General features: G+C 37.9%; 1 protein-coding gene across 1 annotated transcript; it reads right to left on the bottom strand.

Annotated features, from left to right (window-relative positions):
* Positions 1-7: 7 nt before the first annotated feature.
* NOA1 (P-loop containing nucleoside triphosphate hydrolases superfamily protein) lies at positions 8-16,602 on the bottom strand. Its single transcript, XM_086568995.1, has 13 exons — positions 16,174-16,602; positions 15,821-16,006; positions 14,296-14,382; positions 14,117-14,196; positions 13,602-13,683; positions 12,531-12,551; positions 7,665-7,710; positions 6,577-6,695; positions 2,824-2,937; positions 2,630-2,728; positions 2,455-2,544; positions 899-1,008; positions 8-463 (listed from the first exon to the last, which is right to left on the bottom strand). The coding sequence occupies exons 1-13, from the start codon at positions 16,558-16,560 to the stop codon at positions 211-213; spliced, it is 1,674 nt and encodes a 557-aa protein (XP_086425121.1). The 5' UTR covers positions 16,561-16,602; the 3' UTR covers positions 8-210.
* Positions 16,603-17,428: the final 826 nt, after the last annotated feature.

Genomic DNA, 17,428 nt, shown 5'->3' with positions numbered 1-17,428 from the left:
AGAGGCATTATTCAAGGATAATATATCAAGAAGCTGTAAGCTACACTATCACGACAAGAATTATTACAAACAACTGTTATTGTAATTGACAGACCTCTATAAGGATGAAATTCATTATTCTATACTACTTGTGACTACAAAAACATATACAGCCTGAATGAGCACACAGAAGGAATACATTTAGAAAGAAAAAAAACCAACAACAAGGCATCAGAAATACCATTTGGGTCTTAAATCTTCTTCCTTCTCTGTCAAATCCCGATACTCATACCATTCTCCCCCACGCTTACCAACAGGAATGGGAGGGCGGACAAAAATCTCAACCGGCTTCGGCACGTGAACCACTAAGTGCAATTCTCCTGTGAATTCTTCAGGACTTTCTGTTACGAAGTTCTCAACAGGTTCAGTCAGGGGGTCCACAGTTATCCAACCGAGACCAGATATAGCAACATCGCAAGAAGGCCTACCCAATGAAATGAGAGGAAATACATGAAACCATGTTAAAACTAGTCCATACAGATCACTAAAAGATAAAGAAATCTAATTTCAACCTTAGGTTTCAGTCCCAGAAGATAAAAATATGTTTGGATTAAAAGCAGTAAATAGGAATATATCAAACTCATGGTACTTATGAATTTCTTACGGACAACAATTGTTTCTCTTATGTCTTTTGTTCTCTAAAACTTGAACGACTAGTAGTGCAGGGAGAAAAATAACTGGACCCAGGAGCAGAAATCGCAAATCATGCCTGGCATACAATTTCTCCAAACAAAAAGGGAAGCAGAAAAATTGTAGCAAACCAGTTTACATAGCTAAACTTAATTGTATTTTATGTATTCAGTGAAGTACCGAAAACATTGATGGACAATCAAATAATCTCAAAAGGGGATCAAATTACCTATTCACATTTTCAGCTTTTAGTTGCAAGTGGCGTACTGTTTGAAGTCCTGCCCAGTCATCTGCACTTTGTTTCCCAGTCGGAGGTGTCAACAGAATTCCAACTTGTTTCTGCCACAATTGATTGCAAGAGTATACAAGATAAAACTCATAAAAGATGACTAACATAACCATTGCGTTGAAAATAAAAAAGCACGTAAACATTCAAGTAGCCATACATGGAATAACTAACATACTACAAAAATGTTTGTACTAGTAAAGCAAGACTAATACTTCTTCTGACGCTGCCTGTCTTCGCAGCAGAGAAGTACATGTTTTACTTCTTACAGAAAGCTGGAAAAGTTTTTTAAGTTGGGTTTAAAAAAAAGGAAAAACGAGACGGTGAAAAAGATCTTCTCAGAAAGCTGAGAACACTTGGTTTTCTACTTTCTGAAAGCAAGAATTGTAGGAATAAGATGAGAACATGTGGTTTTATATTTTCAGAAAGTTAAAAATGTAGGAGTCTCATCTTGTCTATCCATCTTTACTTTTGTGATTATTAAACAGATTTAGGGCATCACCAATGCAGGCCCTCAAAATAGAGGGCCACATCAGCAGTTTAAAGGTTTGGTTGAAGGAGAAGCATCAAATGAAGGACCTCTAAACTAGAGGATCTGCAGCACAACCTAGAAAAACAACTTTAAAATTCTGAGAAACTCAAGCAATCAAGCTGACATCGGCCTGGTGGCAAAGTTCGGGCCTTGTATAAGCGTGGGAGTTGAGTAGGTTGCAAGTTCGAGTCTCAGGGCGAGCAAATTTTAATTTGTGTTTCAGTTTGTTTTACAAAATAAAAGGTCAGATGCGAATGGGCTTGGGCGGCTCCTGCTCCTCTAAAAACATCAACAGATATGAAGATAGATATCCAGGATGGTAAAAATGGAGGCCTGTTTAGGGGCTGAGTTGGAGGGCTGTTTTCTGGATTGGTCCTTCAAATTTGAAGATAAAGTCCCGTATCCAGGCCCCATTGATGATGCGCTTACTTTACTATCTTTCCAAATAGTCACTTCCAACTTTTACTCTGTTTCAACACCAACTACACTACATCATTATATCTTTACAATGCACGCAGCCAAGAATAGAGTCACCATTCTCAAAACAATTATAATAACAAAGTTACTGACTTGCTCAATTTGTCCATTTGTTTATATCATTCTTCCTGTATCAACAAAAAAGCTTAACCTTACTCTTCCAAATGAGTGCATCTAGATTCTTAGCACAAAAACTCACCTAGCAGATTTGATTCCATATGCATATATGAATGAAATATTGAAACATCACTCGGGGAGAACACAGAGCAAAGAAGTTGATATGATATGGAAAGCTAGTCCAAGAAAGACAAGAAGACCCTGAGTGGGACACATTCTATCGGTAAATGGACAAAGAACATAGGATTTCCATAGCAGCTAAGCTATGAAGGCCTTTATATAAGCATGAAAGCTGGGATCATAATACTTTCTACCCATGGAAGATACAAAAAACAGAAAAAGGAACTCAGATTTACAAGTCAAAAGGTATTACTTGGTAAAATTCATCAGCCTCAGCAGTGGGAACCATATGAACTTGTATTGCCTTGGGTCCGTAGAATGTTAAACGCGTCGAAGGAAAAACCTGCACCCATGAAAATAAGAATAAACATATGCAGTAATCAAGGAACCAGTCTGACTGAAAAAACTATTAGGCAGAAGTACCGGACCTTTAGGACATCAATTCTGACAAGACCGCCCCAAAATATTGAAAGGCCATTCAAGTCATTGGCTTCAATTTTGTTCCTTGTTCTGTCAGCAGAATCTACCTGAATGACAAAAGTATACAAGAAATGTAATTAAAAGTTAATAAAAGAAGGATACTCAGCATCTTTAAGAGACTGGTTGCTGAAAGAGAACATACAGGGAATGATCGACCCCGTAGGCGACTTTGAGGAGCAAGGGATGGTAGATCTTCTGAATGAATAACCGCTGCTTGTCTATGGTGGAGATGAACACCAGGTGTGTCAAACAATTTCTGTTATGCAGTACAAAATCAAGTTGGAGGGTTTTAGTCTTGGTAGGTGCATCCAGACCTACAGATTAATTGAAAATTGCTGCGATACCAATCCTGCACCCACACACCCCGGGTGTATTACTCTCTCAACTCTTTATGCACGAAGTTAAACTTTTGGACATACATGGATTAGGTTTTAACCAATATTGACAGGTGAAGAACATTGTCTAGTAATCTAGTCTCAAGTAGCTAGGTGAAATCTGCTTCCCTACATATTATTTTCCGTGACCCCCCTTCTCCCCATGATGTCATATTGAGGAACCCTCCCCTGCAAAAAAAAAATAGGGTCTTCCTCCATCCTCTATTTATAGATCTTATACAGATTGTAATGATCTATCACTTACTAGTGTAGAGGCCTTTTAAGGAGTAACCGTTACACCCATGATCTACCACTTACCACGTGTTGAGGCCCTTTGAGGAGAAAACCTGATGCAGTACAGACTCTAGCAAATGGCTTCATGGACGCTCGTGATCGTGCGTCAAAGGTCTAGTGGTTTTGTTACGTGTTTTTTTCCTTCATTCATTCGTTTGGGCCTTTTGTTTGGGCTTTAGTTTCGTGTCTGTTTTTGGTTGCCTATATTAGGCTAATTGTAGGGTTTTAGAAAACACTTCTTGATTATTAAACTTTGTTCAATCAACTCTTGGTCAGAGAGTGATTAATTAATATCTTTTCTTGGTTAAAGGAGAGGTATTTGGATTGTTTGCGAGCTAACATTCTTAGTCATACATTAGTTGGTATCAGAATCAGTAACGAACTGGACATGCCTCGTCTAGCAGGAAGAGGGCATGGTAGAGGACAGAGACAAGCTGCTCTACAAGATGTGTATGGCCGTGAGCGAATGGTCGAACTTTCTAGGCAGGTTGCAGCGCTAACCCACCCATTCGAAACCCTAAAACGGTAGGCCGATCTCCAACACGATCATGAGCCACCATTAGGGGAGGACGGTTTGGAGGCAAAGGATGCTAATCCTTTTGCCGCCTGGAGGATGAGGATGATCTACCGCCCAGAGACAACAGGCGTTGGGAATCTGGTCAAAAATTTATTTGCCCGAGTTTCATGGTAACTTGCAACTGGATGATTTGATTGATTGGATCAGTACTGTGGATGAGGTTATGGAGTTCAAAGACGTGCCAGACAACAAATAGGTGGCGCTTGTGGCAACTCGTTTTCGTGGTCGTGTTATGGCTTGGTGGCAACAGTTGAAGGCGACTCGTCACAAAAGAGGTAAATCTAAAATCGTGGCTTGGGAGAAACTTAAAAAACATCTCCATGCAGATTTCTTACCATTCAATTATACGCGTGAACTATATCAACGCTTTTAGAACTTGCGTCAAGGTTCCAAATCTATGGATGACTATACCAAGGAATTTTATCAGTTTTCTCTACAGGATGGGTTTTTGTTTAAGGGTAAGTGTCTCTGTGTTCCTGCATGTAGCCTTCGTCTCCGTCTCCTTACTGAATTGCATAATGAGGGTCACTTTGGGCGTGATAAGACACTACGGCTCTTATTTGAGTCTTATTTTTGGCCGGGTCTTAGCACGGATGTTCACAAGTTTGTTGCTCGTTGTCAGATTTCCCAAGTCTCGAAGGGCCATGCTACTAATGTAGGGTTATATATGCCTTTACCTGTTCCGAGTCGTCCATGGTGTGATATCAGTATGGACTTTGTTCTTGGTCTTCCTCGTACTCAATGAGGTTTCGACTCTATTTTTGTGGTGGTGGATCGGTTCTCTAAGATGGCGCATTTCATTGCTTGCAAGAAAACTACCGATGCTGTCAATGTTGCACAATTGTTCTTTCGAGATGTTTACCGGTTACATGGTTTACCTGCGTCTATTGTTTCTGATCGGGATACTCATTTTCTTAGTCATTTTTGGTGTTGTTTATGGAAGATGATGCATACTGAGTTGAAATTTAGTAGTGTCTATTATCCTCAGATTGATGACTAGACAAAGGTTATTAACCAGTCCTTGGGTAATCTGTTATGTTCTTTGGTGGGTACTAAGGTCAAGCAGTGGGATTCTCATCTTGCCCAAGCAAAGTTTGCATTTAACCGTTCGGTTAATCGGAATTGTGGGTAGTCCCTTCCAGGTTCTCTATGGGTTTAATCCTCACGTTGCGGCTGATCTTGCTCCTATTCCTGGTTTACAGCCTATTCATTCTACTACTTCTGAGATTGCTCAGTGCCTTTAGGAAACTCATGTTATTGTTCGTAAGAACTTATTAGAGTCGAATGCGAAGTACAAGGCTACTGTTGATCGCCATCGTCGTGATGTTCATTTTGAGGTGGGTGATTTTGTCTTAGCTGTGCTTACTAAAAACCGTTTTTCCGTTGGTGACTATAATAAATTGAAACATCGCAAGATTGGTCCTGTTGAAGTGGTTGAAAAGATTAACTCTAATGCCTATTGCCTTCGTTTACCCAGCCATATCCGGACTTCGGATGTTTTCAACGTCAAACATCTCCTTCCATTCTTTGGTGACTCTTCTGACGATGAGGATGGCTCAAATTCGAGGACAAATTTCTTTTATCCAGAGGGGAATGATGCAGTACAGACTCTAGCAAATGGCTTCATGGACGCTCGTGATCATGCGTCAAAGGTCTAGTGGTTTTGTTACGTATTTTTTTCCTTCATTCGTTTGGGCCTTTTGTTTGGGCTTTAGTTTCGTGTCTGTTCTTGGTTGCCTATATTAGGCTAATTGTAGGGTTTTAGAAGACACTTTTTGATTATTAAACTTTGTTCAATCAACTCAACTCTTGGTCAGAGAGTGATTAATTAATATCTTTTCTTGGTTAAATGAGAGGTATTTGGATTGTTTGCGAGCTAATGTTCTTAGTCATACATTAAAACCTCACACCTATTAGCCATCAGGGCTTTGGGCCTTGGGTACCTAAGTGGGGAGAATATGGAAACAAGGCATGAGTGGGTCGTTGATAGAATTATACAATATCTTGATAATATATATATATAAAGGGAAATAGCTGTCACAAGAAAATTTACAGATTCGTTGATAGGCAGAAGTTCGACCATCATTAATTGGTGCTATATGTAAACCAACGTTTTCACTTTTTTGCAGCTGCCAACTAGCTTAGTTCGTAAAACCTTTGGGTGATGACACCAGAGGGTACTTATCTCATTAAAAACAGGCTTGCCAGTCAAAAAAAAAAGTTTTCACTTGCCATCCCCTTTAAGGTCATTCCTTTGACCATCAAACAATGGTTAGAAGGTTCTACATTCACCAGTCACCGCTAGGCAATAATGGTCAATTAAATTCCATGGCTGGACCAAAATAGGGTTCAGTCTTTCCCAATAAAAGTAGTAAGTAATTTGAAGAACTGCAGGGGAAAAAAAAGTAGAAGAATAGAGCTATTGTCATTTGCTTTTATAATCCACCTACACCCTGTCCAATCTAGGTCACTGGTTGAAGACAATAAAAGTCGATGAAGATTTAACTACCAAGGACGCTTATATATATATTTCACTAAGGAAAAACAGTATAAAATTTATATTTCAGAACTACCACCACCAACAAAAGAACATACCAGAGAAAAAAATTGAGAATAACTTAAAACATTGATATGATAATGACGAACATACCCCATCTCCAAGAAAAGCATCAATTCTGATTGGGCCTAAGGTAGTTCCAGGAACAGCAGATTGGATTGGTTTGTATTTTCGTGCTGCCGCAGCAACTAGATCCTTTTGGGACATCAACTCTGATGTTCCCGAAAAGAATAAAGGAAAAGTTGATCAATAATAAGACATTTTTCAAAACCAATGGGTAAGAAGTAAGAACTAAGAAGTCATCAAAAGCGTTTCAAATGTGTAATTCAGAAATTTCATGTATGAAAGTGCCATATCGTTTATCAGTATAACAAGATTAAAGTACTTCAGGAACAGTCGTCTAGATTAGATTTGCATCCTCAAAAGACGGCATACGATCACATAATAAAAAGAGAAACAAGCAAGAAAGAGCTACTCGCAATCTCCAGTTATCATAACTTCATAAGATATGTATGAAGCAACTGATAACAACAAGAAACAAAACGTTCAAAGTGAAAGAAAAAAAATAGGTAAAGAGAGATGACAACAGTAGAACAGAATCCAATTAAAAGAAAAACAAAAGAAGAAGAAAGGAAGAAGGGAAGAAGGGAAGAAGGGAAATAAAAGCCAGTGAATAACTGCACCACTGAATTCAGTCGAAATGACAGCAAGGCTTGTCCACTAACAGAAAGATACCAGAGAATATAGAAAAAAAATTGTTGTTTAGTACCATGAACTTTGCTCCTTTATCACTTTGGGCCGTCAACTTTTATTTCAATCGATTTGGTACATGACCTTCTTAAAACGTTTCGCTTTGGACCACTGTTAGATTCCCGTTATAGATATGCATATGTGGCGTAACAGAAGTCTACATCTCCCACCGGAAGCCTAGCCTATGTGGCATGTTGTAATGCACCAACTTGACAATGATGTGACACCTAACATCACATGATGTGGCACCCTTATATCACCCTTATGTCACTAATCCAAAGTCGGAAGTAAAGCAAACAAACAGTGAGGGAAAAAAAAAAACAAACCTTCGTAGCCAGTGGAGCATAAACAAAGTATTAGTAAAATGACCAACAAAGCCAGAATATATTAAATTTCGCAGAGATACAGAGAGAAACTTTTCTGTAACTTACTCAGTAGAGCATTGATAAAAGCTGATTTTCCAACATTAGCTGCACCCTACATTATTTCAAAACTTTCATTCATAAATGCCACTCACTGTAAAAACCAAAAGTACAAAAAATCAAATCAAATCAAACCAACCAAACAGGAAAAGACATACAAGCAGAGAATTACAATATACAGTTGATATATAAGCCTAGAGTACCCTAGACTGAGTAGCTAATAAGTCGAGTTAGGAAGAGGATAACCACAAGAAAAAGTTGGGTATAGGGCACTCTGGGCCAAATAGTACAGCATAACAGAATTGAATTCTTATACATATCTGGTAGATTGTAAATCAATAAAGGTGGTAATTGGCTGTTACATGAATAAGAGTATAATTAAGACAAACTAATGAAGCATCTGGCAACTATCTGCAAATGGTTTTCCGTGTAAATCAAAAACGCATTAGGGGGAGATACAAAATCACATGATGTATCATGACAGATAATTAATACAGTTTGCTCTTTCGTTAGGCAAACCCATTTACAGGGAGCTTAATATTTCTTTTTTTTTAATAAAAAAAAATATAAATATATTATTGAATATCCAAAACAAAAAATCATACAAAGGTAGTAGAGAACAAGTGTGCTACAAGTTGCACAGCTAGCCCTTTCTGAACAACAAATCACTTCTTAGAACCAGCTGTCATTACATTGCTAATACACTTTGTAAAATTCATAGAAAGACAATAAATATTACAATGTTCAAGAACCAAAGTAGCAAGGAGATGCTTGACCAAACTCAACCTCCGCAATTATAAAAGCTTGCTCATCTCACTAGCGCATCTCAATTACACATGAAATAACACCACAAAGAATGGAGTAGCACGTGCCTAACCTCCTTTACTTTCCCTTCCAACTTATGCATCTCCTTTGCCTTTTGTTCAAAAATCCTCATGTTCCTTTCTTTCCACAGTGTCCATACAATAGTATTAGGTAGATGAGCCACTAACAATTTGTCTTTGTTAGAGATTGGATCCACAATGATACTCTTGCCCAAGGCCTCTTTGATATTTGATGGTGGCACTCAAGCAATTATTGACAAATGCATAGATTAATACCCACATTCTAAAAGCGATGGGACATTTGAGGATAAGGCGGTCCACATCTTCCTCCAACACACTACAATACGCACACACATTAGGAAAATTAATACCTCTCTCAATGGTTTGAATCCTACCTAAATAAGCACCCCAACAAAAGAAACCAACTTTATGTGGGATACAGTTCTTCCAAATCCACTTTTATGGAAAATTAGTGATCCTTTCATTCTCCTCAAACAGCACTGAGGAATAACTCAGCCAACACGGTTAGTAAAATGATTTCACAGTAAAGGCACCCTTCATATCTTTATATCTTCCAATCATTAAGTGGCATTCTAAGTGTCACGTTCCATTCCATGTCATTAACAACTTCTCTCCACGTAGTCCGGAGTAAGTGATAGATTCTCCGATACTGGGAAAAGACTAGTCTCTTTAGCAAAAGTACCCCACCCACTAATGATACTTCTCCAAAGAGTGATTCCAAACGGATTTCTAGGCACCTTAATCAACCACTTCCTCTCCCTCTTTGCACTTGTCCACCACCACTTTTCTCCACAAATAATCCTCCTACTTGCTCAACAAAGCTAGACTTGTAAGCAAAACATGATTACAACCAAGACCACCCTCTTATTTAAAAGGGAACTTGACAAAGTGAATCTTCAACTTATCACCTTCAATACCTCATAAGAATCTTCCAAATAACATTTTTAAGTGTTTCACGACTTCCAAAGGAGATAAGTAAAGTGAAAGATAATAGTTCGAAATATTAGAAAGAATAGACTTAATTAAAGTCAACCGCCCCCTTTAGAAAAACACTTATCTCTCTCCCCGGCAAACAAAAAGCAACTTTCTCTATCACCACCTTGCTCCAAATACCTCTCAATTTTCTTTTAGCTCCCAAGGGCAAGCCCAAGTACGTAATATAGAAAGATTCAACACCACATCCTGACACATTAGCAATCTCTACCAAGTTCTCCACCACACCCACACCAAATGTTAAGACTTGGACAAGTTGATTTGAGGTCGGAAATCATCTCCAACAAGCAAATAGGTAAGTTAGCACATGAACATTCTCCATCGTGGCACTAGTGAAAAACATTATATTGTTTGAAAATTGCAAGTGTAATATAGATATACCTCCTTCCCAATTAGATGCTCTAAAGCCATCAAGCACACATTCATCTACTAAAGAAGTAGCCATCCTACAAAGATTTTTGGTGACCAAGATAAACCAAAAAGCTGAAAGAGGATTCGCCTTTTCCTAATCCCCTAGAACTCCGAACGCAACCATGTGACATCCCATTAAATAGATTTAAGAATCGAGCCATTAAGATGTAAACTCTAATCAATCGCCTCCAAACACAATCAAACCCTTATTCTCCATAACAAATTCGAGAAAATATCACGATTACATTATCGAAAACTTTCATAATGTCTATTTTGAGAATTATGCCACCACCACCACCCATTTTCATCTCCGAATCAATCAACTCATAGAAAATCAAGCAACATTCAAGGATTTGCCTCTTTTTGACAAATAGTTAGAGACGACACCTCCCAAGACCGTCTTCAATCTCATAGCAAGAACCATGGTGATGATTTTATAAACCAACCCAAGGAGACTAAATTGGTCTATAATCTTTGAGTTCCTCTGCTCTATTTTTTGTATCAAAGTGACAAAAGTAGTATTAAGCCTCCAATCGAGAAAACCATTTTCATAGAATTCTTGCGAATTCTTGCACTACTTGCATCACATCAGATTTCAAAAAGTGCCAACATTTTTTGTAGTCAAATTTGTCGGGTCTAGTGCTTCATCTCCCCCAAGTTCATCAACGACCTCTTTCACCTCTTCTTCTAGCAAAGGAGTTCCCAACCATAAACTAACTTGCGAAGAAATTCTATTAAATTTAATCCCTTCCAAGATTGGTCGCCATCTATTCGGTTCTTTGTATAGAGTTTCATAGAATCTCACCAGAGGATTAGCTAGCCTCCTTACCTTCAACTAGCACACCTCCAATACAAAGTTTTGGAAGATCAATGATTCTTTCCCTAGCCTTTGCCATCGTGTGAAAGTATTTGTATTTTTTCTCTCCTTCCTTAACCTTTGTTGCCCTTGATTTTTGTAACCATTAAGTCTCCTCCATGAGAACTAAATTTAGAACCTTCTTAATATCGCTTCTTTGCACGACCTCCTCATTTGTTAACATATTGTCCTCCTCCTTGCAATCTAAAAATGCCAACTTTTCCAACTTCATCCTGATGCCAACTTTTCCAAATTCATCCTGATCCCCTAGTGTCAATGCTTCCCAACACCTATTTGTTCCACAACTTGAGCTTTCCTTTGAAACTAATCAACTTTCTCCAAAGGACATAACTGGCAGTACCATTAAAATCAAACAATTCCCACCACTCCTTCATCAAAAGAATAAGGCTATCCCCTTGAAGCCACATCATCTCAAATTTAAATGGCCTAGGACCTCCTTCCTTCTTCTCACATTATAGCAAAATTGGGCAATGATTGGAAAATTGTCCCAGAACCGGATGTAATGTCTATCTAGGATACAACTACTCCCACTCCAATGCCACTAAAAATCTGTCAAGGCGGCTCATAGATGGGTTTACAACACCTCTTGACCAATTGGTTTTGGGCCCACCCATAGAAATGTCAACAAGGCAATTCCTAATAACAAAAGAAGAAAACTCTTACATGAATCTTATTTCCTCCGAACTACCCCTCCTTTCCCAAGCAAATCTCCTTGCATTGCATTGAAGTCACCCCCAAGACAACACACATACCCATTCCAACCCCTCACATAATCCAACTCCAACCAAAAGCCCTCCTTCAAACTATAGTCTACCAAACCATAGATGTTGGAAAAGCATACAGAAAAGTTGACTCTCACCCCATCTATAACAAATTGTCCAAGAAAAAACTCCCTTAAGAACTTCCCCTACTCCACCTTCTCTTTATCCCAAATGGTAATGCTACCCTAGACCCACCGAAAGATGGAACAAAAGCTTAATCTTATGCTAAGAGCAAAATTTCCATAAGAAAGTGCCCATATTCAGGTTATGTTACTCAGGATGGTTGATACACTGAGTTGGAATTTTTTTTCATCAAGCTTCTCAAGTATCATAAGGTTTTAGGGCTTTCTTTCTACGCTTGCATCATCTATAAGTAGTAGTTCATTGGTTGACAAAAAACATGCAATTCGTTTAACAGAAGTTTGATGAGATCTATGAGACAGATAGAGGGATGGAACTCATACTTCACATGGTTATTACGGGCTGTGGAAACTAGAGGTTGTCAACTCCCACACTCCACTAAACATAAGAGGTTACTTAAATGATTGAACTGGGGGAAAAAAACACCTAATATGGTAACACCTAGACGAAATTTATAGCCAAAAGTCCAAAACACGTTTGCAGAGAAAATAATTGGAACTTTTTAAACAACATAATTATAGTTAACTTCCAAAAGAAGCTTAATAGATGGCATGGCCTTCGTGGGCATGCTTAAGGTGCCAAGGCATGAGCAGCAAAAGGAACATGTCCGCCAATATAAAATAATATATAAAACCTATAACAATGCAATCATATGAAAATGACTTTCTTCACAAGTTTCCATCTTTTGTGTCAAGGCCAATCAATATGAGAATTTTCTTTGCCCAAACAAATGACATTTTAATAGGAGGCACTAAACTAGCAAACAATCTTATCTTTGCCCAAAGAAGAAACGACAGACCCTACTTTACAACATGACTTCAAGCTTTAGAATGCAGAGATTACGAACCAGAATGTACACATCCCGCCCCTGCAGATTTAAGTTTTCAATATCAGTAGTCTTCACTATAAAGAGTAGTAACATGTAAAGCAGTAGGAGAAGAAACTATGGCAAGCTACCATTGGGAATTACACCTTAAGTTGTATGTTAGCTCACTTGGAAGTTACATAAATGACTGCATCTTTAGAGACAAGATACCCGACCTCAACAAGCTGGTTAAAGTCATTAATGGATGTCTTTGGCTCTGGACTGCAGACTTCAGTGAAAGAAGAGGACTTTATTTTCAAGATCTAATGTTCAACTGGGTAACTGTTATAAAGGGTATCGGGTAATAGAGTGTGGTATACTAAAGGAAGTTATGCTTTGCTTCAGTTTTCATTTTGCATGTACAGTGGTGTACTGTGTGTCCTCATTATATGTGAATGAGGCCCTCAGTCATTTTGACATGTCAGATAGGAGCTGTTCATAAACATGTAATTCCCTATACCTCTTTCAACCTGATCTCAATAAATAATTATTTTGCTGATCCATGAAAATTTTAGAAAAATAAAAAAATCACACTTCCTTGATGGCATTGTGATGTATGACCAGTATAATTCATCAAAACTAGAGAAGTCAAATGTGAAAAAAAGTACAGAGGGGAAATCTGAATGTACTGAGAATATAATTATCTTAAGCATTATAACTTAAATAAATGAGTGAGTGACGAAGACCATACAGACTATAGAAGTATTCTACTCCCTAACTAGTCCTTATGCTATCTCGTTTGTATTTTTCCTTTTTCTTTTTTCTCTCCATTATGTTTAATCTGAAACCAAAACAGGATAAGACAGACATAATTGATGAGGGGGTATTATTGATGAGCAAGGATTCCCAGCATAGAGGATCAATATGTTACTATATAAGTACATATCAATGACAAATATTACATTTTGTACACTTATTTTTTCGGTAATCAAAGTAGAAAGTAGAAAGTAGGTGTTGGTGAATGGTCGATATTACAATTTGACCTTTAACTAAACCCCATATATGAGTGAGGGTAATCATATGTCAAAGATGGTAAGTAGATAAGTTACGAACCTTCTTCTCCTTCTGAATCTCTGATATAACTCCAGTGATTCCGACCAATGACTTAGAGCTTGTCAAGTGAACACTAATAACACTGCAAAGGTTAAAATAGTGTTTAGATCTCAATCCTTGTAGCATTTCAGAAAAATAACATCATAATGCCTTTCAAGTATACATTAAGAGAACAAACTATACAGAGTGCAATTAGTGAAAAAACAACACAATTGATCAATGTAAAACTTGTAAAATGGATAAGCACAGTAAAAATGAAGTTCCATTTTGTGACAAGCAAAACTCAAAATTACCATAGCACCAAAATCATATATCAAATATCCAGATCAAGTTATTGTCTTCACTCCAACTTATTGGGTTTTGGATCTGAATCCCTATCCAAGAGTTTGTATTGGTGAACGGTGAAGAGAGTTAAACGCCAACAGATGAAATATTCTGTAGGCATCAGAGTATTATAGCCTGATAGAGTTTTAAAGCGCTTGAACACTCAAATGGCTAGGCAAGAAATCACTTACTTAAGCTTTTTCTTTGTAGTAGCCTCCACAACCCAATCACCAACGCAGTTAAAATCAGTTCCTTTCGGGAGGAGATCAACCTTGATGAAAGAAGAGAACAATGTTGTACATCAAAAACCAAACCACTCTGAGCATAAGAAAAGACTAAGGAGAAAGGACCATACGTAACTGGAGATTACCTTAGTTACAACTAATATAATTGGATTTGAACCAGCAAGATCACGTATGTGTGCCAAAAAACTTCCATTGAAATCAACAATATCAACCTGCATATAGTAGCAACACCATAAGTACCATTTGGGGTGTGTGCATGCGTGTGTGTGTGTGTGTGGGGGGGGGAATGAAATGAAATGTGTGATCAACTCTAAATGCCTACTAAACACTACAACAAAAATTATTGGTGCAGTTTTAAAGATCTCGACAAGAACTTTTCAACAGGACAAATTTAGCCGAATTTCAACTTGCAGGTTAAGACTTATAGAAATTCTAAGTTCTGAAAAATATATTCATAATATCAAAAAAAAATACATAAGCTAACAAGTAATTTCCTTTGCGACCATGTGTGCAACTTTTATTTGGGTCTCACTTGAATGCAACATTCTCCATTTCTCCCAGTGACCCAGTCCATTGTTAACACTTATCACATTTATGCCATCTCGAAAGCGTGGGACTGCCCACCTGAAGACTAGTTCTAGTCTAAAAGATATAAAACTCTCAACATAGAAAGGGTGAGATTGGATCTCAGTCATTCTTTGCCTTTTACTAGGATATACTTACGTCCCATATAACATAGATGTGGAAATTAAAACCCAGCTCTCATATTCCAACTTTATTTAGGAGTTTGTTGTGAACTAAGTCACATTGACACTGATATAGAGTGTCTACCACGGGGCCTATATGAAGTAGGACACGGGGACATGGCTAACTAAAAAGAAAACAATTACTATCTTTTAGTTACACAAATAATTCTTGGGCTCAAAACCTTACAAAGTGCCTCCGTACAATTAAATAAGTACGGAAGTGGCATATCATCGAGTTGTGACTATATTAATAGATTTTCTAAGTCTTTTAGCCTTTTTAGGAAATAGAAGAAACACTAGTTTGAAAATGTATGTGCAACGTGTCTGTGTGTCCGACAAAAGTCTCTGTGTGTCTGTGTGTCCGACACAGATTTAGTGTCCATGTAACTTAGGTTGTAAAACTTCTAAACTTCATAGGTAGATAAGTTCCAAACGTTGGTATAATTGGTCATCTTTAATAGTGGTACCACTAATAAGAACTCGCTCCTCCTAAATTGTAAGTGACATGTAGGTAGAGAGGGAAACTAAGGATATGAGATGCACAGAGCATGCGAAAGGCTTGAGGAATCATTGAAGTTTCATATTTAAGTTGGCACATATTGAAGGTGCACAATACGCATTTCAAAAGCAACTTGACATGATTCTTAGTTTTGACCACGCATGATTCAGTAAGGTTAATGTCACAGTAAATCATTACTTCGCGTTTGTTTGTATGTTCGTGTGTGTCAACTGTCAACATAATTTAATTTATACCATACTATAAAGGATCCCGGAATTAAAAAGGAATTTAATTTAGACAAGAATTTACACGTATGCAAGCAAACTCAGTCTGCAATAAGCAACTACTGAATTAACAATACGTAAGTACTAACTGAAACCTATATGCAAGTAAAATTTAGCGTACCAATTTAACAATCAATGCTTTCTCATGACGCAAGTGGGACAGCTTTTGTCGCAGCTCCTCTGCAGTAATGAACTGTTTCCCTCCAGAATATCCTCCATTTCCACCAACAGCAGTTATCATATGGCCGTGAGCCAAGAGTTTACACCTTCCACAAAGCACCGTCTTAAGCTGTCGATGCTTCTTCTTCTGCAGTCAACACATACATTAACAACTCAAACTTGTTCAAATTTTACCTCCAACTCTACTCTACAATTCTCTTAAAAATATATTTACCATAATTCACAGTTATCAAAACAAAACACACCCTTAAATAGTAGCACAAAACCAAACAGTAGCAAAGTAGCATGCCTAACCAATTCATAAGTCTGCAGGTCAACAAAACCAGGTGCATCAACTTCAGCAGTCTGTAAAGGTGCACCACAACCATAACAAACAGTTACACTTGTATCAACTTTAACTGCTTTCTTCAACTTGTTTTCTTTCTTCTTCGTTTTAAGAACAACAGAAGTAGCAGCAATAGACAAGAAAACATCTCCACGTGTAGGTGCAGCAGCACCTACCCCATCAGAAGTATTATTAGTCGTAAATTTTTCTTGTTGGTTTGGGGAGTTGCAAAAAATGAGAGTGGGTTTGCTGGGAATGGAGTATTTGAGGTTGGGTTTGTTTGGGTTTTGGAGTTTTAAGGGGAGAGAAAATGGGAGGAGAGAAGTGGAGAGGGAGAAGAGAGACTTGGGCGCCATTGAGAACTGCTAGTGAACAAGACTCTGAGAGATAAGTGGAACAGAGTATGTGTCAAATGGGCCGGGCCTTTTTCCAGTTTTGGGCCCAATTGCTCGTACTGAGGTGAGACCGTGAGACTGAGCGTTTCACGGGATCCATATATAATTCATTCGTTATTTAGAAATTGGTCTAAAAAGTTAGGTATTCGTTACTGCTTCGACACCTCCCAAACCAACGTGAATTTGACTTGTTGCAACCTTTTCAGCCCTTCTCTTCTATTCTTTTCTCTTTCACCATTAAAAACCTTAAACCCTAAAGAAAACTATATCCTAACACTAAACACTAATGGAAGAGCCCAACCCCATTTTAGAACATGAAGATGAAGAAGAAAACTTTAAACCCTTAAACCCTAAAGAAAACTATATCCTAACACTAATGCTAAACACTAATGGAACTCCCATTTTAGAACATGAAGATGAAGAAGAAAATGTAATGCATCATGACCCCACTCAAGAAGAAAATGTAAAACAAGTTCTAAATGACCTCATTCAAGAAGAAAATATAGAACAAATTCCAAGTGAAGAAAATAGATGAATGGATGATGCTGCATTTAATAAGAATAAGGTAAATCTAAATTAAACGTAATTATGCATGTGTACAATGATATATAGGGCTGAAAGAGAAAATTCGAACACCCTAGGCTTAAACAACTCGGCTAGGTCGTTCGTTTTGCACACCAAACGGTCTGGTCACACCGTCTGGACTGAGTCCAAAATGATGTGGCCATATCGTTTGGGATTTGGACTTAGAAAAAAAAAACGGTGTGGTCACACCATTTGGAGTAAGTCCCCAACGATATGGCTATACCATTTGAACTAAGTCCCAAAC

The sequence above is a fragment of the Coptis chinensis genome, chromosome 6, assembly GCF_015680905.1.
Source record: "Coptis chinensis isolate HL-2020 chromosome 6, ASM1568090v1, whole genome shotgun sequence".
In the NCBI taxonomy this organism is placed as follows: domain Eukaryota; kingdom Viridiplantae; phylum Streptophyta; class Magnoliopsida; order Ranunculales; family Ranunculaceae; genus Coptis; species Coptis chinensis.
This window is presented reverse-complemented; position numbering and strand designations above follow the sequence as displayed.